Consider the following 23,089-nt stretch of genomic DNA (forward strand, 5'->3'; position numbering starts at 1 on the left):
AAATTTTTGGATTTTTTTGCCATTTAGATGTAATACCTATAGGACTAAGCTTATATACCAAGTTTGAAGGGTCTAGCTCAATATTTAGACCATTTTGCTCACGGTTTAAGAGCTTATGTCATTACGCCCCCCCCCCCCCCCCCCTTAATGTTCATCCACAATGATGATACACAAAATTACCCTTTCTGTAGATTACAATTAGTGGTTGAAACGTAACGTTTGAACACTCAACTAAATGAATTATTTAATAGTCCCCAAAGTTGCTAAGCTAACGCACAAGTAAACGTTATTATAAAACTTTGGATACTCCTTGATAAGAGACATTCTTTTTCAGATGCCATAATGAAAGTAACATTAGAAAGATTAGATACTAAAAACAGCCAAGCTAAATATAATCTAGACGTACCAGAGAATGGTTTAGAATTAGGGAGGGGACCCTTGCTCAAGATAGACGCTACAAACATATCCAGAAAGAAAGCAATATTATCTGTTAAAGATGGATGTTTGTATATGAAATGCGTCAAGAATCCTGGCGTCATCATAGACCATGACGCAACCACTGGAACCGAACAAGTTGTTGAAGTATCCCACGGAGATGTTGAGCTGGTTGACGGGGATGTTCTCAAGTTTGACGCAAACCAGTTTTTCTTCAAAGTTTCCTATGTACCTGAAAAATGTGATATAAAAAATGAAAACAGGAATTTATTGATATTTACCTACCAAAGGGAGACATTGGGTTATTTAAACACTAGTCCCAAAAGTTTTATATTAGCGTTTTCTTATTCGTTGGCTTATCAACATTGGGGAATTAACATCAATTTATCGGCCATTATCTTTTCCCTTTAGATCCCTGGATAATTACACTGGTACCAAAAGTTTTATAATAACGTTTCATTATTCGTTGCCTTAAAACATTGGATACTTTTATAAAATTCTAATAAGTTGTTTCCAAACTTTTAAATTAATAATTTTTATGTACATAAGAGGCATATCAATTTATCGTGTATTGTTTTATCCCTTAGATCCCTAGTTAGGATTTCAAAAATTACTTGATAATTTCCCTCTTACAATTTATTATCATTATATCTTTTACTACAGTGATACAACCAATAACTGTCAAAACAAAGAAAATACAACAAATGCCTCCGATGACCAACCCTCATGTTCAAAAGATTCAAACATGAACGATCAAATCCTCCACATAGAATCCAAAAAGCGATTGTCGAGTGATGATTTGTCCACGGGTACCAGTGCCGCACCCCCGGTCAAGAAAGCCCGCAAGTTGCCCGATTGGATGCTTAATATGGAAGATACTGGAAATGAAAATAAAAGTCCCGTTAAGGTTGAATTTAGTGATTTCAACATGAGAATGGGATTAATATATTTTTTTAATTCCTTAAGTTTCAATACATTGGGATTGGACTATGAATTATGCTGGTCCCAACGTTTTATCTAAATGCTCTCTGATTACTTATAAAAACTTTGGGTACCTACTCTAAATAAATCTAGATTAACCAGCTTTTCCAACTTTTCATCAAATAATAGGGAAATTCTGATCAAATCATGATTGGGAATGTACACCAATTTATCATCCATTGTCTTATCACTTAAGATCCCTAATATTTAATGCTTTAAAAATCACTTTATTCCAAACTTTAGGCAATCAGTAAAAAATGCACGAAAACTCCTATAAAAAAATCTCCCATGAAGGATAAAGAAAACGTAGATGAAAATAAAATCAACTCAGAAGTAACAAAGACAAAAGATTGTGATATTAAAAGTTCTTTTAAACAGAAAGAAAAGGAAGAACATGAAAACGAAAAAGATGATCATAAAGATAATGTGATGGAAAAAGGTAGAGCTATGTTTTATAGCGCTAGGTTTTAGCGCAGCAATAATAAGATAACAGCACTTTTGATGATAAATGCCTATCAAGTAAAATATTATGTACCTAGTTAATTTTATGCCTAATATTTAAGCAAGCCTATAGCAGAACAATATTTACTTTTTCTACAGTAATGTTTTAAACATTTATGAATATTTCAAAAGACATGACCTGAAAGTAATTTTATTTAACGAACAAGCTCTCCTGTTAAGTTTTTAAAAATCATATTGGCCCTTTGTCTAAATAAATGAGATTCGTTCTTATAAATGTTGCCATTTTATCATTTTTTGTATATTTAGAAAATATAAAAACGGATACAGAACACCTAGGAGAACTTTCCACCAAAGAAATGTCATCAACTGCTACTGAGCATCAAGGAGAACCCTCCACCAAAGAGATCCATGCCCCTTCTACAAACGAACAAACAAAACCTGGAGATTTTATGGATGAAAAAATCGGAGATTTATTGGAGGATAGTTCACTAAAAGTTGTATCCGACGAGTCTGTAGGTTAGACTGTTATTTTTTTTAATTTTACGTTTTTTTTATTTTAAATCCTTTTCTTGTATTTTTAACCTCATTTAATTTTTTATTAGAGGCTTTAAATAAAATTAAAACATTTTGTTGTAAATTACAATGGCACCTAAAAGGGGGGGGGGGGGAAATGTGGTGACTCGTGCCACGACATACCAGCAATTTTATTTTGGGTGCTACTCCCTTAGTTTTAGAGATAATTGGGTGAAATCTTTTGGGCTGGGTCACTAATTACCCCAACTAGACAGGGTTGTCATTTTGGGCAGGCGCTTTTGGGCAGGCAGTTTTGGGCGGGCGGTTTTGGGCCGCCCAATATAAGGTCATTTTAGGCAGTTTTGGGCACCCCCCTTTTGGGGAGAGAGAAAAAGGGGAGGGGGTTAAAAAAAGAGGGGGGGGGGCGGGCCTATTTTTTGGGTGATATCCTTATACTAAAGTAACAGGATGTGTGTCTGTTTGTGTGTCTGTGTGTTTGTACCGAAGGATCTCGCTAACCGCTGAACCGATCGTGTTCTCCTTAACAGCGTAGCTTCTCATAGGTTCTGGGAAGGTTTATAACTATTTTGGGGGAGGGTTCCACCACCCTCCTAAGGGAAATCGCCCCTAGAAAAAAATTACACTCCCCCAAAAACTTTTTAAACAATTTTTAAAACTAAAAATAAAAATGGGGGAGGAAAAGCCCCCCCCCCAAAAAAAAAAATTATTTCCCCCCCAAAATTTTTTTACTTTTTATTTTCAAATCTAATATAATAATTGGATTATCAAATTTGACTCTCCCCTCCTCAAGTGCCCAAAGAGGCCTCTAGGGCCGTAGCCGCTAGTTATTAGTTAACTATATAAATTAGAAAGCTTTTTTGTATCTAGAGAAGGATTTTGCTGACTGCTGAACCGATATGGTTCTCCTTTCAAGTGGAGATTTTATAGGTCCTGAGATGGTTTTAGGCTATTTTATTTTTAATAATAAGTCTCGGTATGGTTTTAGGCTATTTTATATCCTTTTTATATGCTTTTTACGACATTTGCCCAAAAAGTGTGCCCAAAACCTCTTTTGGGCGCCCAAAACCCGCCTAAAACCCTTTTGGGCAATTGGGCCGCCCAATATCAAAAAAAGTGCCCAATTCGACAACCCTGCAACTAGAGGTATCTTTCAAAAAAAACGGCGGCGGGTCCGCCACTCCCGCCGTTCGCCGCCATTTTCCGCCGCCGCCAAAAAAAATTTTTTATTGCATTTCTCGCCGAATTAGGCAATTTGGAATCATTTGAGACCATGTTATTTTTTTCAAAAATTTTTCCCCTTATAACTAACCCTGCGGGGGGACTCGGTCATTTTTTTCAAATTCTCGTTTATCAAGGTATATCTTAAATTCAGTGCCTTTTGAGGTAAATCAGTAAAAAATATTTGAATAAAAAATGGCGGCGGTACCGCCGCTCCCGCCGTCCACCGCCATTTTCCGCCGCCGCCGCCAAAATTTTTTTTATTGCATTTCTCGCCGAATTAGGCAATTTGGAATCATTTGAGACCATGTTATTTTTTTCAAAAATTTTTCCCCTTATAACCAACCCTGCAGGGGGACTCAGTCATTTTTTTCAAATTCTCGTTTATCAAGGTATATCTTAAATTCAGTGCCTCTCCTAAGCTTTTAAAGATATTGAGACAAAACCTTTTGAGGTAGATCAGTAAAAAATATTTGAATAAAAAATGGCGGCGGTACCGCCGCTCCCGCCGTCCACCGCCATTTTCCGCCGCCGCCAAAATTTTTTTTATTGCATTTCTCGCCGAATTAGGCAATTTGGAATCATTTGAGACCATATTATTTTTTTCAAAAATTTTTCCCCTTACAAGCCGTCCTGTAGCTGTGGGCACTGAATTTAAGATATACCTTGATAAACGAGAATTTGAAAAAAATGACTGAGTCCCCCCGCAGGGTTAGTTATAAGGGGAAAAATTTTTGAAAAAAATAACATGGTCTCAAATGATTCCAAATTGCCTAATTCGGCGAGAAATGCAATAAAAAAAATTTTTTTGGCGGCGGCGGAAAATGGCGGCGAACGGCGGGAGTGGCGGACCCGCCGCCGTTTTTTTTGAAAGATACCTCTAGTTGGGGTAATTAGTGACCCAGCCCAAAAGATTTCACCCAATTATCTCTAAAACTAAGGGAGTAGCACCCAAAATAAAATTGCTGGTATGTCGTGGCACGAGTCACCACATCCCCCCCCCCCTTTTATAACCACAGTTAATTTGTTGGATACTTTTATAGAATTTTGATTTGTTGGTTCCAAACATGTTGTGTTGAAACTATTCAATCAATAATTTTAATCTAAATAATAATTACAAAGTAATTTTGTTTATACTCATGAGGATGTATCCCTAGTAGCGACGCTACTTTATACATCCTGTTATAGGTATGGTGTATCCTGTATTAATAAATCCTTCAGACCTACAAGATTCGGATCAAGAGACAACACCTGTAAAAAAGGATAAAAAGGTAAAAAAAAGAAGAAATAGGAGGGGGGTTTAGGACAACCAAAAAAATAACAGTAAGCTTTAAATATTTCAAAAAGCCAGCTTTAACTATTTCAAAAAGCTCAAGTTTTTACGTAGACCCATAGACGTCCAAGGGGGGGGGGTAATGGGGCGATTATCCCCCGCTCCTAAATGGTTGGGGGTGCCTACGGCACCCCCAGGGTAGGGGTAAATTTTAAATGGGGGGAGTAAAATGAAAAAAATTTTGGGGGTGCCTACGGCACCCCCAAATTCGTTTGGGGGGGGGTAATCGCCCCATTACCCCCCCCCCTTGGACGTCTATGATGTTTTCAGTATGTAACTACTCTTTATTTTTTTTTTATTTTTTTCCTTTCAACATATTTATTTCACCCCCCCCCCCCTCTTTAGCAGGGGATTCCAGACTTAATATACACCCTTGCTTGTTTTAGAAAAAGAAGGGTGGAGATGCAAGAGCAAATGCCCCAGGACGGCCCAAGTGTCCGTACGGACAGGGCTGCTACAGGAAGAATCCTCTGCATTTCGAGCAAGAATCCCATCCAGGTATAGATACTCAAGGAGGGAGGGGGACTGTACCCAAAGTTTTATAACCACGTTATCTTATTCGTTAAAACTTTGGGTACTTTTATTTTGATTAATTTTTTAAAACTAACATTGTCCATAACTTTTCTCCAATCATTTTTGTTTTAGACGGGTTGATTTTGTTTATCGTCATTTGGGATGTATATCAATTTATCGTCCATTGTCCTGATAGTTTTCAGATTTACCCTAATTAAATAGTAGCTTTGCTCAAGCAAATGCACTTAAAAGTTAGTTTTATAATACTTTTGCACAGTGTTTCGGAGCCGTGGAGCCGCCATATTTTGCCGGAGCCGTAATTTTCGTTGAAAACGGCTCCGGCGCCGGACTAGATAAATAAAGAGATTTTTTATAAATTACAATTTGGTAACTCTGTTTTGTCATGTGAAAATGCCCTTTTTAAGTTTTTCAAGTCCATTTTTATCAAAAATTGAACTTTTAAAACCTTCAAAAGTCAAAAATAAAAAAAAATTATGGGGAAAAAATATATGTCGAGTTTTTCTTGATTTTAGGTTGGAGCCGGAGCTGTATTTCCAGATACGGCTCCGCGGAGCCGGAGCCGCACCAAAATCAAACGGCTCCGAAACACTGCTTTTGCATAAATGGTTGCAATTTTTGTACAATATTAAAATGTAATATAATGCTTCTTTACATTTGGGAAATATCCAGTTTTAGTCAGAACAAGGAGAATTGTCACCATAAGTAGCGCAGCAACAATAAGGGATGGGAGGGGATATTCTTGTACCCAAAGTTTTATAACTTGAAAATTCATTGGTTGGCTTAAAAACTTTGGATAGGTACTTTTTAAATTTGATTGATTATTGTCCAAGCATTCAATCAATTGTTCTAATAAACAGAATGGGTAATTTTGTTTATCACAATTAGGGAAGATTATAAAATATCATCCATTGTCTTATCCTTTAAGATCCCTAATCTTTATTGTGATTCAAATGACCTTCTTGTTAAAGAATGTTAGTTCGTATGTAGACATACATAATACATTACCCAAGGTTCATAGTAGCTGCACTATTAAATATTTATAAATTTAAATAAACTGCATATGTAAGCAAATAAAAGTTTTATTTAATTACAAAATTTCTTATAATTTTAAAGCAAGATCTCTCGGAAATTATAAGTCATCGTCCATTGTCTTGTCCCTTTAGATCCCTGCATATTTAGGAGATCCTGATTATCAAGAATCTGATGAAAGTGATGACGAAAATGATGATAGACCAGGAATAAAATACTTTATTTATTATAATTTGGGACACGTACAAGTATTTCAGTTCAGTTCAGGCGCGTGTCTCAATTTGACTATGTAGTCCAGAGAATTAAGGTTGGACCGGATACCGGATATCAGCTGATTTCTGATGCAGGATATTCGGTATCCGGTCAGAGATCTAGCAAACGCCGGATATCCGGAATTAGTAATCAGCTGGATATCCGATATCCAGATAGTTTCAATATCCGGTATCCGGCCTAACCCTACAGAGAATACGGCCAAAATTTCCTTAGTCTAAACTATTTTTCAGTGTAGCTTCCTAATAGATTAATATCCGCTGGATTAGAACCGGTTCTCAGCCATACTGAAAAATCATGTAAACTATTCTATTACAGACATTATTCCACGAATAAGTAAATATCATAAAATTATTACAAGTTTTGTTATCCCTGAGAGGTTTTAAAAACCTTATAATTTTTCCTTTTAATATTCGCGGAAAGCTGTTTTGATATGATGCGATAAATAACTCTTCTTCTTACCTGCAACGTTCAATTCGTTAAATCTTTCAATTTTTTATTTTAATATCCGCGGTAATCTGTCTATAATACGATGCCATAAATAACTAATAACAGAATATATTTATTGTATGTTCATTGACATATCTCTGAAAACAATGAAAGTAATTTATTTTAATAAAGAATGTGAATATGGAGTTGACTGTTATAGAAAAAACCCTCAACACAAGAAAGATTTCAAGCATACTCGCCTACCCCAACCGAAACGTCAGGTACGTGTTTTTAACCCGCGACCTGGCTCAACACGAAGCGCACCCGCTCGGGGACGGGGAGTTGATAGGTTGGATTCTCAAACTCTGCGTCATGACTACTATGTCAGGTGTGCGACATTAATAGTTAGAGTATGGGGAATGCCTTGTCATGTCCAAAAACAAGCGCAACTCATTATCATGCTTAGTTAGGACTTATAGGACAAAGGTTGTGCAATCAAAGAGTTGGTTGTCTAAAGGGTGAAAGGACGCTTAAATTTTAAATAGTTTAAGTAGTTGAAATTAAATTTGTTTCAACTACCCACTTTAACCTAACCTAATGGATAATTTATATTTTCAGGCAAAACAAAAAGCACGAAAAAAGAAGAGTAGGGATTCTGATGACGAATATGAGAGTGATTTCATAGACGATGAGGCATAGTTGACTTTTAAGTTCAAGATTATTAGAATTGAATACACCCTTCGCCTTATTAGTTTCTAGTTGTTCAGGAAGGGAGGGGACATAGGACTATAATTTATACTGTAATCCAAAGTTTTATAAAATTTTCTCTCCTTTTGTAGGTCGAAAAACTTTTAGAACTTTTGATTTTAATCTCGATTAGTTTGTATAAACTAGTGGTGTCCAATCCATTTTCCAAATAGGTAATTATTGTCTAAACCAGTTTAATTTTATAAAACTGATATTATTAATTTAAGGTTTAAATATTTTAATATTGATGGAAAAATATCTGTAATGTGATGCTATACATGAATCTTCAGTATGATTAAGAACCGGTTCTAATTCTAGCTCGTATTAATTGGTTTCAAAGACATACTGGAAAGACTTTTATTTAGAGAGGGGACATTGAGCTGTTTATTTCACTGGTCCCCAAAGTTTTATAATAACGTTTTATTATTCGTTGGTTTAACAACTTTGGGGACTTCTACTGAATTTTGATTGGTTGGTTCATAAATTTGAGTGTCCAAACGTTTTAACCATTAATTGTAATATACAAAAGGGTTAATTTTGTGTATCATCATTGGGGATGAATATCAATTTATAGACCATGGTCTTATCCCTTTAGAGAACCTGTATATTTACTATAAATTCAACTATGAAGGAGGATTTGGAAGAGGATATAGACGATACAGATGAGGATGAAAACTGGACTCCTCCGTATAGTGACGAGGATTAGAAAAATCCACTAAATATGAATAGAAAAAATCCACCAAAATTGACCAGAAAAATCCACCAAATATGACTAGAAAAATCTACCAAAACAACTATAATCAACATTAAAGATGCTCTGTTTTTGACTTAAAATAAAAGTGCCTTACAAAAAGTATAAGATAATTTAATTTAACATGAGTTCAAACTGAATTTCTCATGACAAAAGATATACTGACAATTAAACAAAAAATTCATTATTTACTATTAAAAATTAACAATTACTTACCTACATATATAAAATTCTATGTATTTTGAATTATAAAAATGATTTTTTATAACTCTTAGAGCTTTATGATAAAAGAAAGCTTACGAAGATCTTAATTGTATATTTTTATCTAATTTTTAATATCATTACCTAACAGATTTTGATGTTTTATTGCATTTAAACTTCACCAAGCATTTATATTATGCCTTAATCCAAGGATATGACACAGAATTCACAATCTTATGTTCTCAATTCAATGAAAGTAGTAGTTTTTTTTTGTCTGAAGCTTAAAATCTCATTAATTACTAAACTGATTGGGAAGTCTATTTCAGGTGAGCTTCACATAGATTCTGTGATGGTTTTAGGCTACTATATTTTCTGATTTAAGTCTTGGGATGGCTTTCAGCTATTTTTCTAGCCCCAAGATGTTAGAAATTATTCTTATATACTTTCATACTTTTAATACAAATACTTTCATTAATATAAACAGTAAACACCTTGTTTAGAATTTTTAAATATATTAAACCTCTTACTTACCTACCTAGTTTCTCTAGAAAGAATTGTATTGAAATTTTCATATTAGGAATTATATTTTTCAGTTTTATCCTTATTATAAAGTAACAGGATCTCTGTCTGTGTGTACGGAAGGATCTCGCTAACCGCTGAACTCCTTTACAGTGAATCTTCTCATTGGTCCTGAAAAAGTTTTTAACTATTTTGGGGGAGGGAATCTCTAACCTCCCAAGAATAAACCTTAAAAAAAATTACCCACCTATTATTTTACTCTTTCTTTTTAAAACTACAATTGAAATTAAGTGCCCCCAGAGGCTTATAGGGGCGAAGCCGCTAGTATATAATATTGTACCTTTATTTAACAGCTTTAGATATATAATATTGTACCTAATTTTCAGAAGTGAATTGGATCTAGTCAAAAATATAAAATGTAGCAGAAAAAATAAAGAAACCGTAGCCTACAAAAACATAAATATAGAAACAGCTATATAGGCCATGTCTTTTAAAGGGACACTACGGCCTAAATCACATTGTGATAATGAGGTACATCTTTTTATAAATAGCCTAAAACATGCTCTAGATCATTAGACTTTTTTTTTTGTATTTAAGATCGGCTGCTACTTTTATATTTACAAGGGAGGGAGGGAAGGGACAGTACACTGTAAATTATTCTGGTACCCAAAGATTTCTACACGCTTTCTGTCAATCGATGGCTAAAACACTTAATAAACTTACATTACATGTCTTTATTTCTAAAAACTGCAAAAAATTTAGTTGTTTTTAAAAAATTCAGGGGTGTATATTCTGCACAAGATTTATTTTTTTTCCCCGGCTAAAATTTTTTTATTTTTTTTCCCCCCCTAGTTTTTTCTCACCAAGAAGGGGGGAAAATGGGAAAATATCTTAAGAACTCTTTATTTTATTTATTTTATCCCTCCTAACACACATTTTTTTAGTTTTTTTTTCGCCAAGGAGGGGGGGGGGGAAATGAAAAAATGGAAAAAATATCTTAATTTTTACAATTTTTTCCCTCCAATCACTTATTTTTTATTTCCCCCCCCCCCCCCCTGAGCCGGGGATCCCATGTAGAATATACACCCCTGAAAAAATTATTGCTGCGCTACTTCAGAAGATAACTATCAGTGCTTTAACTTCAAAGTACATTGTTGAGCTCTTAAAACCCCTCATCCCTTACTTTTAAAATTCTTAAGAAGGGGGGGGGGGGAGGGTTCTATTGTTTATTAATTAAGCTTAAAGTCCCTCGCATAAGTTAGGCATTAGAAACATCACCTCCTTCCCTCTTCATGTTGAATTTTTGTTGAAAATTAGTATCAGGACTCTTTGTGTGTTAGGACCTACTTTATTCTAGACACCACGCGCTAAACTAGCGATGAAAGGAAATAGTGCAGTTGGGGGGGGGGGGGGGGGGGTGTTATCAGGGCTCAACAAGATTCTTTGTGTGTTGGGACTTACTAGTTCTTTATTGTAGACACCTCGCGCAAAACTAGTGATGATAGGAGATAGTGGAGTTGGAAAATCTTGTCTTCTAGGAATGGTTTACTTTAATGTTATCGAAATAAAGTAAAAAATCTTAGCGGGTTAAAATAACCATTTACCCCATTCCTTCCTACTGGATGAACGAACTGAAAAATAAATGAGTTCCATTTTAGCAACATAAATTGACGATAATTTTTTTTAATGCCATAATATCCACGTATATTCTAAAATCATTATTATTGCCACTTTTATGTTCAAATGTTCTTTCCTAAGTTTCTTAATATCAACTTCATTTAAAAAGTAAACCTATTACCACCCTGCAGAAAGATTTATGGACAAAAATAGCACGAACAACTGGATATCAACCATAGGAGTAGATATTAGGACAATCTATTTAGATATTGATGGAAAAAATACTAAAATACAGGTTAGTTGCTTGAATTAATCCAAATAATACATATAAGTAACAGGATGTCTCTCTAATTGTGTGTATAGAAGGATCTTTCTAACCCCTGAACCGATTTAGTTCTCCTTTACGATATACTTATCATATGTCCTATGATGATTTATAACTATATACCACCACCTGCATCATTCCAAGGGAAATCGCCCCTTGAAAAAATGCTACTCCCCCTCCCCACGCTTAAAAAAAGTTAGTTCTGTACTTATTTTCTGATAATAACTTTTTCAATCTTGTTAGTCTTGTTCCTCATCAAGATCCCTTTAATAAGCTAAATACTGCAGATTTTTTAATTTTACACCTATGTGTTAATGCGTTTTGTTTTACCGTTATCTAACAATTCAAAAATTATTTAAAATAATTCTTCAAAAGTCTCCTTAAAGTTTGTTTCTATGTCTGTACAGTATATTATAAATTTCTAGTTAATTTGTTTTTCGTACGTTTAAAAACATTGTTACTTTGACTATTCGATTTGAGTTGTCAGCAATGAGGGATTCAGAGATAGTTAGCTATTTTCATGAACAAATACTACTTAATACCTTTCCTTTTTTTAAAAGTTCTTTCTTATATTCAGAATTAAACTTGATTTTTATTTAGGTGTGGGACACTGGAGGGCAACAAAGATACAGACCTGTCTTAGGTACCTTTTACAATTTACAAGGACAATCATAGGATAATAATAAACAAAAAGTCAGGGAGTAAGGGAGGGGACAATGGGCAATCAATTCAGTTTATGAGTTTTCAAAGAAAGGGTATGAAATCCAGATTAATCCAAAAAATTCGGAGGAAATTGTTACCCTTACAGATCGGGCCCCAATTCCCACCTTAATAGATCGGCTCCTGGTACAGATAAAGACGTAAAAATTTTTTTCTGGTGGTTCATATGTATTTTTAGAGAAAATTACTTTTTCTAGTCATAGCGGCCAGACTGCTCCTGAGCCGCTTTTTAGCGGCCAGCCGCTAAATTTTAAAACAGCTGTAGAGCGGCCAATTTTGCAGCTAGGATGACCAAATTTTAGGACGAACCTTTATTTTTCATAACAAAAAAATTATTTTTTCTGATCATCGCCGAAAAACGGAAAATAACGGAAACCGCCATTTTCGGCGGTTACGGCGGTAAAACGGCGGTTGGCGGCGCAAATTAATATTTTATCTGTTTATTATTGCTCAAGGATTTACCAAAAAAATTATAGGTCTCTAGCTGTAATAGAAGCCACGATATTCATGATATATGTCTGTAGTAAAAGCCGGACAAAAATCGGTCATAAAGTCGGTCAGGGAGCGGTCAAACGGTCATAACACCACTTTTCTCAGAAGGTCATTGATATCTAAGTATTCGCCAAAAAAATTTTAGGTTTCTACCTTATACACAAAAGTCATAATGTAGAAATTAAGATTTATTTAGAATTTTTTCTAATTTTTTTTGCTACCCAACCGACTTTGACCAGACACCACGACCGACACAGACCAGGTATCCTAATAAAATCAACTCTTGCCGACGTATAATTACTAAACTTAAAAAGTCATGAAGTTACACCTCTCCATCTTACCTACAAAAAAAATGAGATTGTAAGGGTTAAGGGATTGTTAGTTAAATTCAATAAAATATAAACTAAGAAAAAAAGTTCCAAGAATAAAAGCAATCATTTCAAAATTGGATTATCAGTATATCAGACTGACGTAACCATTCTGTAATTAATTACTAGAAAAATCTCCCTTGAACTCTCCGATGACAGGGAAAGGAAAAAGAGAGGTGGCGGCAAGGGGCAAGTTATATGAAGAGGAAAAAAGGGGACAGGCAGGCGAAATCACAACTTGTTTTTGATGAAATATAATGAGGTTTAATCGTGTGATTTTACAAGATTATTGGACCCGGCCTACAGATAGCTGGCTGGGCAAGAATATCCAGAGAGGAGTTTTTAAATAGCTTAAAATGAGAATACACGGCCCCCCCAAAAAAAGAGTATGGGGGCCCTCCATACTCTTTTTTACTCCCCTCAACATCCCATCATGATCTCTTTTTAGAGGCAGAGAATAGGGAAACGGAGAAGGGAGGTGGAGACAAGGAGCAAGGGATTTGAACAGCGAGAAAAGGGATAGTCAAACGTGCCGTCTCATATTCTTGCCAAGCAGACAGGCGTTTCTGGCCAGTTTCTTGCCACAGGCAGGCAAGCGTGCTGGGACACATTATATGTTGATTGGGAAAGGGAGAAGGGAGATGAACGCAAGGAGCAAGCGATATACACAGGGAGAAAAGGGGAAGGTGCCATAAATACTAGTAATGGTTGCCAACTAAAAATTAAAATAAGATTTCTAATATTTTTTATAATCCTTCTAGCTTTCTTTTACTATTATATCTTACGAGTAATATTTTAATACCACATCCTTTTACATTATTAGAAAAATGTAATTTCTAGTTGGCAACTATTGAATGCTTACCCCTTTTCTCCCACTTCATATTAGGGGATTTTTTTTTCCCGGCTTTTTTTGAAATTCAAGTAGTGCCGTTGCAATTATTATGCCTTTTGGTGAAAAAACACTTGTGTAAAAATTTTAACCATTTTGGACAAGTATTATGCCCAGTAATTTCACTTTGAAATTTTGACGCCCCCCTTATGGGGGTCAAAAAATCATTGCATCAGAACTATGACTTCATGATGCTCCCTGAATAGGTCTTGAGGAGTAGAATCAGGAATTTTTGAAATTTTGAAAATATCTCGTTCCTAGACTGAGAAAAGTTCAAAAAACCCCTAAAAAACGCCATTTTTGAAAATTGGCCAATTTTTATAGGTTTTTTGAACTTTTCTCAGGCTAGGAACGAGATATTTTCAAATTTTCAAAAATTCCTGATTCTACTCCTCAAGACCTATTCAGGGAGCACCATGAAGCCATAGTTCTGATGCAATGATTTTTTGACCCCCATAAGGGGGGCGTCAAAATTTCAAAGTGAAATTACTGGGCATAATATTTGTCCAAAATGATTAAAATTTTTACACAAGTGTTTTTTCACCAAAAGGCATAATAATTGCAACGGCACTACTTGAATTTCAAAAAAAGCCGGGAAAAAAAAATCCCCTACTTCATATCCCTTGCTCCTTGCTCACACCTCCCTCTTCCATTTCCCTATCGTGTGCCTTTAAAAGAGAGGTGGGGGAGTGGGGAGTGAAAAAGAGTATGGGGGGGGCCCCCATACTCTTTTTTGGGGGAGGCCGTGTATTCTCATTTTAAGCTATTTAAAAACTCAACTCTGTCTATTACCCTTGCCCCCACCATCTTCTCCTTTTCCCTATCGTCTGCATTAAAAAGGGAGGTGGGCGAGAGGGGAGTGAAATAGATTATGGGAGGGTGGCCGTGTATTCTTACCTTTTATATTTAAACTACTCTCTGTCTGCTTTATTCAAAACGAGTAGCGGCATTACATGCGCTATTACCCAAACTCAGTCAGAAAGAACTAAATTCTTGTAAATTCCCTTTAAGTCAGTACCCAAAGTCTGAGACTCCTAAAAATTGAATATTCGATCCATTGTCCCCTCCCTTACTCCCTGCAAAATGTAGAATGTAGATTCGTAGAAAGAAAAGAGAAAACTTTAGGCAGTTCTTTTTAAAAAATTGGGATCATGGAAAGAAAACAAAGTACCCAGCGGATTTCTTTGTATTTTCACATTAGCTTTTTCTCTTATTTTAATCACCTGCGGGGGGGGGGGGGGGCTTTAATTCTGTGGAGCCTTTTTCCTAACCCTGTGGAGCAATTATTAACATTTACCCAACTTAAAAGGCTAAAATATCCTATCCAAAAGCTACTGTAAAAATACGACGAAACCCGTTACTCCGTTTTCTTTCCATGACCCAAATATTATTGTAAGCTGAGTTTTATTATAAATTTTTTTTTGTTTTTGTTTCAAAACTAGTATAAAACCTTAGGCCATTACTAAACTTCCCTAAAAATGGAATAACGACCTATGAGATCTTATGCTACATACACATACACACAACTTTAAAAAAAGACTAATAAGTTTCTTTTTTTATATTTTCAGCTAGTTGTTATAGAGGAGCTTTAGGCGTTGTTGTAGTTTTTGATTTGACCAACAGGTAAATAATCGTTCTATATATTTCAAACTTTCTATAATTAAGTTAATTGTAATGGTTAGCCTAAATGCAGAGAGGGAGGATTCATTGGCCTGATTATTACACTAGTCCCCATAGTTTTATAATAACGTTTTCTTATTTGTGGGCTTAATAACTTTGGTGACTTTTATTGAATTTTGATGTCCTTTTCGTTAATTTAGACATGTTAGAATTGTCCTATCGATTTCAAACTTTACATGCATGATTCCTATAAAAGTTGGGTACAATTTTGAAAGCGTAGCTGCTTTATAAACGTTACCAAAAAGTCCGTACGTCAATTAAAAAATGTTTCTTTGTAACCTTTCAAATTTTTTATTTGATATAATTATCCTATTTATCTGATTTTTGGGATACACATTCCTATTACAACATGGTACATTGTTAAAAGCAAAGCACCTCTTTAATGACACTCTCTTTAGAGCTTCGCTTTTATAAATGTTGTCATCCTTATTTGTTGTTTTAGAACTAGTTTTTCCAATGTAAAGCAATGGTTGCACGAAGTTGAAGAATTTTCAGCTCTGGACGCTGATAAGAAAATTTTGGTAAGATATTAAACAAGTAAGAGACGTAGCAACTCTATAATAGAAATGGGCCGGATATCTGGCATTAGAAATCAGCCGGATATCTGGTATCCGAATAGTTTCGATATCCGGTATCTGGCCGGATATCCGGCCCAACCCTTCTTTATAATCACGCTGGTACTAAAAACGTTCTCTTATTCGTTTGATCAAAACCATGGGTACCTTCATCAAATCCTGATTGGTTGGTTCAAATCAAAAGTGTATAATTTTTCAACCAATAATTTTAGTTTCCGGTAGTTTAATTTTGTGTTTTATCAATGGTACATTGATTTATAATCCAATGTCTTATCCCCCAAGATCCCTGAAATCGACACATTATTGTGACAAGGTGGACCAAGGGGAGGCTCAAAAGTTTGTGTCCAAACTTTTCAACCAATAATTGTGCATATAGGTTGGGAACAAGGCTGACCTACAAGCTGACCGCAAGGTGGACCAAGGGGAGGCTCAACAGTTTGCTCAAGAAGCAGGACTCCAGTACATTGAAACATCTGTCCTTGACCAAACTAATATACAGGTAATTAAATGTGTAAGTATAGATGTATAACCAGACAACTACCTGGATCCCCCTGTTAGGGACCTTTTTCGTCTTTTAGAAAACTGCTTTCTGCTCTTTTGTAGCGAGTTGGCTGTGTTAATATTTATGACGCAATTGGCTGATATTCCAAGACTCAACTGAAAATTAAAAGTCAGCATAGGGCCCACGGATTGGGGACATACATACAGTTATTTAACCACTTCCCCCTCTTTTGTTTTACTCTAATCTCACAACAGTTTTATACTTCGTTTTGTCAAGTATACCTTATAGTTAAAGGAATCTTTACACAATGTTTTTAATTTCAGGAAGCATTTACGAGATTAGTGGAAGGCCAGTAGTTGTAGTACAAGTTAATACACATTACAGCAAAAATTATGAGACCAAAATTTAATCATTCGTAGCGTAGCTACTCAATACTATACTTTGTCCGTTCTAATTCTATAATTTTTAATCTTTATGAATAAAGGGGTTCATTTTTTCACGTATTTTCCGTAAAATTATATGTTACCGTTAGTCAAATTCGCTTATTAAGTCAAACTGTTCTTAATTATAACTAAATGTACATTCATGAAATGGCCATATTTAAGCACAGTTTGACCTAAAACGCGCATTCGACTAGGTATACTTTAACACACCACTTTACTGGGGGAAAACCGGAATTAATGTCCCTCTTTATTGATAACATATAATTTTTGAGTAAAATATTAATCTTTCCTTCTAAAACTTTAAGAAATAAAAGGAAAAACGTGACAAAAAAAAATATTTGAAAATTCTACATGACCAAAACCACTAAATATTCATTTTAATTGTTCAATGGCATTGCTGCGCTACTTTAATTGTTGTTAACCTTGTTCTAATGGTCCTAGCCAAATTTATGAGCTATATATGACAGAAACACTTTAGTGCCATTGCATTTAAAGAATTAGAACTTAAAAAAATCCTCTAAAATTAATGATTAAAGATATAGTTTATATTAGAGGGAGGGAGGGGGGGGGGGGTACTTTGAGTAGATCTCGTAGTTAATGTTAAAGGTGCTGAACATTTGAAATATTATACATATTCTTTAGACATAATAATGAATTTCACATGAATGGATATAGAATATACGTGGATATTTTGTCTGTCAGGGTAAAGATTGTCAATTTAGGTTGATATCATGAAACTCATTTATTGGTCAGTTTGTTCATCTTTTAGGAAACGAGGGAGAGGTATCGTTATTTTGGCCCGCTTCAAGTTTCATTTTATTAGAGAACATGGAAATCTGGTGTAATATCCAAGTAATAATATATTCATTTTCACATGAAAGTCTTTTGTTTAAAAATTCGAGTACCATTTTCGCCATTTACGAGATTTAATCTAAAGTTTTTACCCTCTCCTTAAAAAATTAGATAGTTTTAAAATTACAAAGCTTTCACCTAGGACTTAAAAAGAAAGAATTTAAAAGGGAGGCTCGACTTTTGTGGATGTCGTAAGCTTAGTGTTTTTAATACTTGTTTACGAGATCTTTACAAGTTTTGTCCCCCTTAATAGAAATAAAAATATAGATATTTAAATTAGTCATATAGTTAACAATAGTCGATAAACATATCGTAATAGTTATGTATCACTTCCTATTATTAACAGCTTTCCGCGGATATCAAAATAAAAAATTTTAAGATTAAAACCAGATAACAAGAATGTTATAAATTTTATGATATTTTTAATATTTGTGGAAAATTGTCTATGATACGATGTTATACATGCTTTTTCAGTATGTTTAAATGCCGGTTCTAATCCAGCGGATATGGATTGGTTTCGAAGCCATACTGGAAAATGCTTAAATATTACCTATCCTAAATATATTTTAACAAAAAAAATTGTAAATAACGTTAACAGCACAATGGCATATAAATAAATAGGAAATTAATTACAATAAAATATATTTTTCTGCTTCTATTTACAAAAAAAAATATTTTCATAAACCAGTCTTTTATGTCAATAATTACAAACAATGGTTGTTTTTAAGCGTCAAAATGATTGTTAGAAAATGTTTTTACTATTATTTTGCTTATTTTAAGTGCCAAAATTGAGGCATTATTCATTAAAAAAAATTATCTTTTTCAGCCAAAATTATTTGCTTTTTTATATGAAATTATTGCATTTTTATCATTTAGACTTTATTATATTGTTCGATTTATTTAATGGCATTTTACTTAACAAAATTGATTTGCATTTATTTTTTAGTCCAAATTTTAAAAAAACATTGCTTTATTTAGAAACAATGCCTTTTCCAAATTTTTGAAGGTTACTTAACTAGTACTAACCGTTGTTGTTCTCTGTTGTGATGTTAGTATGTGACTTGTGAGTTCACCTCAGCTGTGATCATTATCTTTTGGAGGTTATTTTCATAGATAACAAGGTTTTTTTTGGGAATAAGGCAGCATTTCTTGTTTTTTTCCGTAAATACGTATTGAGAAATTAATAAGTTTGTCTTAAATTATTAAGAATTGTCTCGAGAAAAAGAAAACAAAATTGGCGAGTTAAAGCGGTTTTCAACGGAAGCGGCCGCCATTTCTTTCAAGTTCCATTTTGTACCCAATTAGAGCAACTGTCATACCAAATTTTAGCTTTTTACTCCTGTTTTAAAGTCATAAAACACATACTTTTACGGGGGAAAAAACATAAGCGACTCCCTATGGGGGAATTTGGAATAAAAGACTACGTCAATTTTCCCTTTCTTATGTATTATATTTCCTGGACTTTAAACTAATCCTAATCTTTTTATCTATGAAAATACCCAACATTTAAGAATTCCAAGATAGACATTTTTGTTTATTTAAAAGGACACTATTTTTATTTGAAAAGTTAATAGTGTCAGCAGATAAGCCATCTTCTATAACCATCGTTAATAATAGTAATTTATCGCATCGTATTATAGAAAGTTTTCCGCGGATAATGAGATGTAAAATTATAATACTAATTAATACAAGTTTAGTTAGCTCCTTGGGGCTAAAGGCTGGTATTGATTTTGGGATTTTTATTTTGTCATTCGTGGAAAATTGTCTACAACCGTTTCAAAACCGTTTCTAATCTAGGGGATATTAATCTGCTTAGAAGCTATAGGTTTCTTACAGTTAATTCATCATCTAGAACATGGAGTAAGCATGTTATTGCTGCGCTAATAACTGATAAAAATATCCTTTTTCATATCAGTTTATTTTGTAAAATAGTGCAAAGACCAAATTACCCCTTCTGTAGATTAAAATTAGTGGTTTAAACGTTTGAACACTCAACTTAATGAACGAACTCTCTTAAGAAATGGTGTCTTTTTAAAATAAACAAAAGTGTTAATCAATCATACAAGACCAGTTAAATATTTATTTTTTGCACAAAAATTTGGATTGCTAACCCTTAAATCTATCCCCCATCCCCAGAACGGCATTAAACCTGTCCAGTACCATCAAGAAGCTTTAATGAAAAGCATAAGCTATTTTCTTTTAAAAGAACTAGTCGCTTCGCCTCTATCTCCAGAAAAGGTCAGAAAATAGCGTAAAACCACCCAAATACATTTAAAGTATTTTCCGAGATCTTTAGCTTCAGACAGAAAAACCTTACTTTTTTATATTATGGGAAAGGAAAATTATTAACAAAAAAATAAAAATAGGAATAAGGGTAGCAATCCAATATTATTTGATTTAAAAAAATCTATATTTGTATCTACTTAAATCTTATACATAGAGCTTATTATTAATTATGTGTATGTATATTTTTTCAATATGCCTTTATGTTATTTTTATTTAAAATACAAAAATAAATTGTATCTGGGCGATTATCTATCAAAATAGAACTTTTTACGAAGATTTTTATTTGATTTCCTACTAAAAATTTATGAAGTGTAGGTAATTAAGTTTCTATGGAAACTAAAACGGTTCCGAATAACAGTGTATTTTTATTTTTACAATTGAATTGTTTGTGAAATTATGCGAAAAATAACTATTATTTCACATACAAATTATCTAATCTTTTAAAAGGAAGCCTGCAAGAAATACCACGCTTTAACTACTGAAAGACTGCCACAAGTAGACCAAATACCCCAAATTTGAAGCCTTCAGCTTCTATAACAAAAAAGTTCTAGGCATTTTAAAATGACATTTTATGTACAAAGAAAATCAGAAAGAATTGCAATGCTCATGTTGAAAACTTTGAAATTAAACTACGTGGCCTACAAACAAAATTATAAGCTTATTTTTGTCATAAATTTAGGTTTCCAGTAACTAATTATATTTTTACAATAAAAATACCCATTTTTATAGTCAAAATCATTAAAAAAAAATAAGTTTTACTTGCGTTGTACCGAATGTACTGTAGCCAATCAGAAGCCTGAATCAGCTTAACAACCAATCACAGCTAAGCTTGTATTAGTTTACCCCTTTGTTTCCGCTATGATTTTCGTTTAAAAATGCAATTTAAATCGAATTTTTTTCATAGATTTTGACTATGAAATGTGGTGTTTTTATTGTAAAAATGTAATCAGTTACAGGCAATCTAAGTTTCTGACAAAGATAAGGTTATAATTTTATGTCTAGGCAACGTAATTTAATATTGTTTTTTTCTTTTATGAGCATTGGAAATCTTTCAAAAATTCCATTGTACATAAAATGCTATTTTGAAATGCCTAGAACTTTTTTGTTATTGAAGCTGAAGGCTTTAAATTTGGGGTATTGGGTTTTCTTGTGGCAGTCTTTCAGCAGTTAAAGCGTGTTATTTCTTGCAGGCGTCCTTTAAGTAAGAAAAATTGTTATAAGAAAAATATAAAATCGCCATAAAAAGTTTTATTCCTTTTTTTAATTTTTGCTATAAAGGTGGATGTGGGGAAAGTGATCAAATGTCACTACCTAATTTACTAGCGGCTACGTCCCCTAGAAGCCTTTAGAGGCATGTAAGGTTGAGTGGGGGGGGGGGGGGGGGGGTGGGAGTTAAAACCCTAATATTCAGTTTAAATTTTTAGAAAAAGTATAAAACAACTATGGGGGTTAATTTGGTTGTAGAAGTGATTTTCCTTAGAAGGTTAGACCTACCCTCCCCCAAAATAGTTGAAAACCTTCAATGGACATATAAGAGGTTAAACACTCTCCCCCCCCCCCCCTGGACATCCTTAAATTCCTTCATCACCCCCTCCATAAACAAACACACGCTGTTACTAAATGTTTTGATTAAAATTACTGTGATTTGTGACCAAGTAACTAAAAACTAACAATAAAAGTTGTTTCAGTGCATTTCAAGGGGCGTTGCTGCAAAAGACATAATCCCAATAAAGGCCTAGATACAAAAGACCTAATCCGATAAAAGTTAAGTCAGGTTAGGTTAGGATTATTGGATATAAATTTGTGAATATTCAATAATCTTAACCTAATTTAACTTTAACTTTTGGGTCTTTAATTAAAAAAAAAAATTAGGATAAGGTCTCTTGATATAAGGTCTTTTGTAGCAACGCCATGAAAAGGGATTATTCTATAAAAGGTATTATATCTCAATTTCTGCTTTTTTTCTGTCCCTACAACCGTTTTTCCGTTCTTCCATTAGCGGGCATAAATTTCAAAACTGAATGGCTATTTATCGCATAGTATTATAGACAGTTTTCCACGGAAAGTAAAATAAAAAATACAAGATTAATCCCAGTTTTGTAGGCCATGAGGTCTTTGGTCATTGAAAAGGCGGTTCGACAGACAAAGCTTGTATTAATTTTATGTTTTTTTTCGTGGAAAATTGTCTATTTCTTTGCGATACACAATTTTTAGAACCGGTTCTAATCCAGCGGAAAATAGAATTATATTGAGACCTTTTGTAGGCTTTTCCCTTTTATGATTAAAATTACTAAGTTTCCACAGTTTCCACCGTTTTTGTTTCTTTGTATTTACACACTGCATTTATTATTTTATGGATATTAAAGAAATAATAATATAAAATAAATATTCTTGGTAAAAAATGTAGTTGTTTTTACTAGCGAAGCTACTTTATAATTCATAATGTCCATCTGTCCGTAAGAGACAAGGTGGATTTTCTCGGACCCTTTTTAGGATAGACATCTGAAATTTTCGAGGATTAAATGTTAACATTCTTCACATTTTCACCAAGTTTCATTAAGATTGGTCAATCAACTGGGGTGCTAGATCGATTCCTAAATTTTAAGTTTTCATGATTTTCTCGACTCCTATTCAAGATAGACGGCTGAGATTTTCAGGGATTGATTAACTTCATATTCTTCATACTTTTATTGAGATTTGCCTATTGGTTTAGGTGCTAGTTCGATTCCTAGATTTTAAATGGTCATGGTGTTCGGCTGATATTTTTAGAGATTAAATAAGTTTTTGTTCTTCTGTATTTACACATTGCACTTATTATCTTATGGATATTATAGAAATTATAATAATATAATATAAATATTCTTGGTAAAAAAAATGGTTTTTTGTTGTTGTACAAA

At 33.8% G+C, this 23,089-nt stretch overlaps 2 protein-coding genes across 16 annotated transcripts; both read left to right on the plus strand.

The window, feature by feature from the left end:
* Positions 1-1,075: 1,075 nt before the first annotated feature.
* LOC145318785 (uncharacterized) lies at positions 1,076-9,831 on the plus strand. The gene is made up of 9 exons (XM_080160344.1): positions 1,076-1,342; positions 1,660-1,855; positions 2,185-2,394; positions 4,819-4,901; positions 5,350-5,461; positions 6,677-6,731; positions 7,416-7,506; positions 7,844-7,918; positions 8,604-9,831. The coding sequence occupies exons 1-9, from the start codon at positions 1,181-1,183 to the stop codon at positions 8,676-8,678; spliced, it is 1,059 nt and encodes a 352-aa protein (XP_080016470.1). The 5' UTR covers positions 1,076-1,180; the 3' UTR covers positions 8,679-9,831.
* Positions 9,809-20,428, plus strand: LOC145318786 (uncharacterized). 15 transcript variants are annotated; one of them, XR_013879517.1, is made up of 11 exons: positions 9,809-9,974; positions 10,921-10,979; positions 11,250-11,355; positions 11,986-12,028; positions 15,423-15,477; positions 15,977-16,055; positions 16,486-16,608; positions 16,935-16,959; positions 18,926-19,006; positions 19,418-19,472; positions 19,925-20,428. XR_013879517.1 is itself a non-coding variant. In XM_080160346.1 (10 exons), the coding sequence occupies exons 1-9, from the start codon at positions 9,927-9,929 to the stop codon at positions 18,964-18,966; spliced, it is 579 nt and encodes a 192-aa protein (XP_080016472.1). In that variant the 5' UTR covers positions 9,809-9,926; the 3' UTR covers positions 18,967-19,006; positions 19,418-20,428. The 15 variants fall into 15 exon arrangements, 9 of the variants coding, with proteins under 9 accessions (XP_080016472.1, XP_080016479.1, XP_080016474.1 ...); XR_013879518.1 differs by having other exon boundaries at positions 19,954-20,428; XR_013879520.1 differs by having other exon boundaries at positions 18,960-19,006.
* Positions 20,429-23,089: the final 2,661 nt, after the last annotated feature.

The sequence above is a fragment of the Acartia tonsa genome, chromosome 5 (genome assembly GCF_053477335.1).
Source record: "Acartia tonsa isolate MP-2025a chromosome 5, ASM5347733v1, whole genome shotgun sequence".
NCBI lineage: Eukaryota > Metazoa > Arthropoda > Copepoda > Calanoida > Acartiidae > Acartia > Acartia tonsa.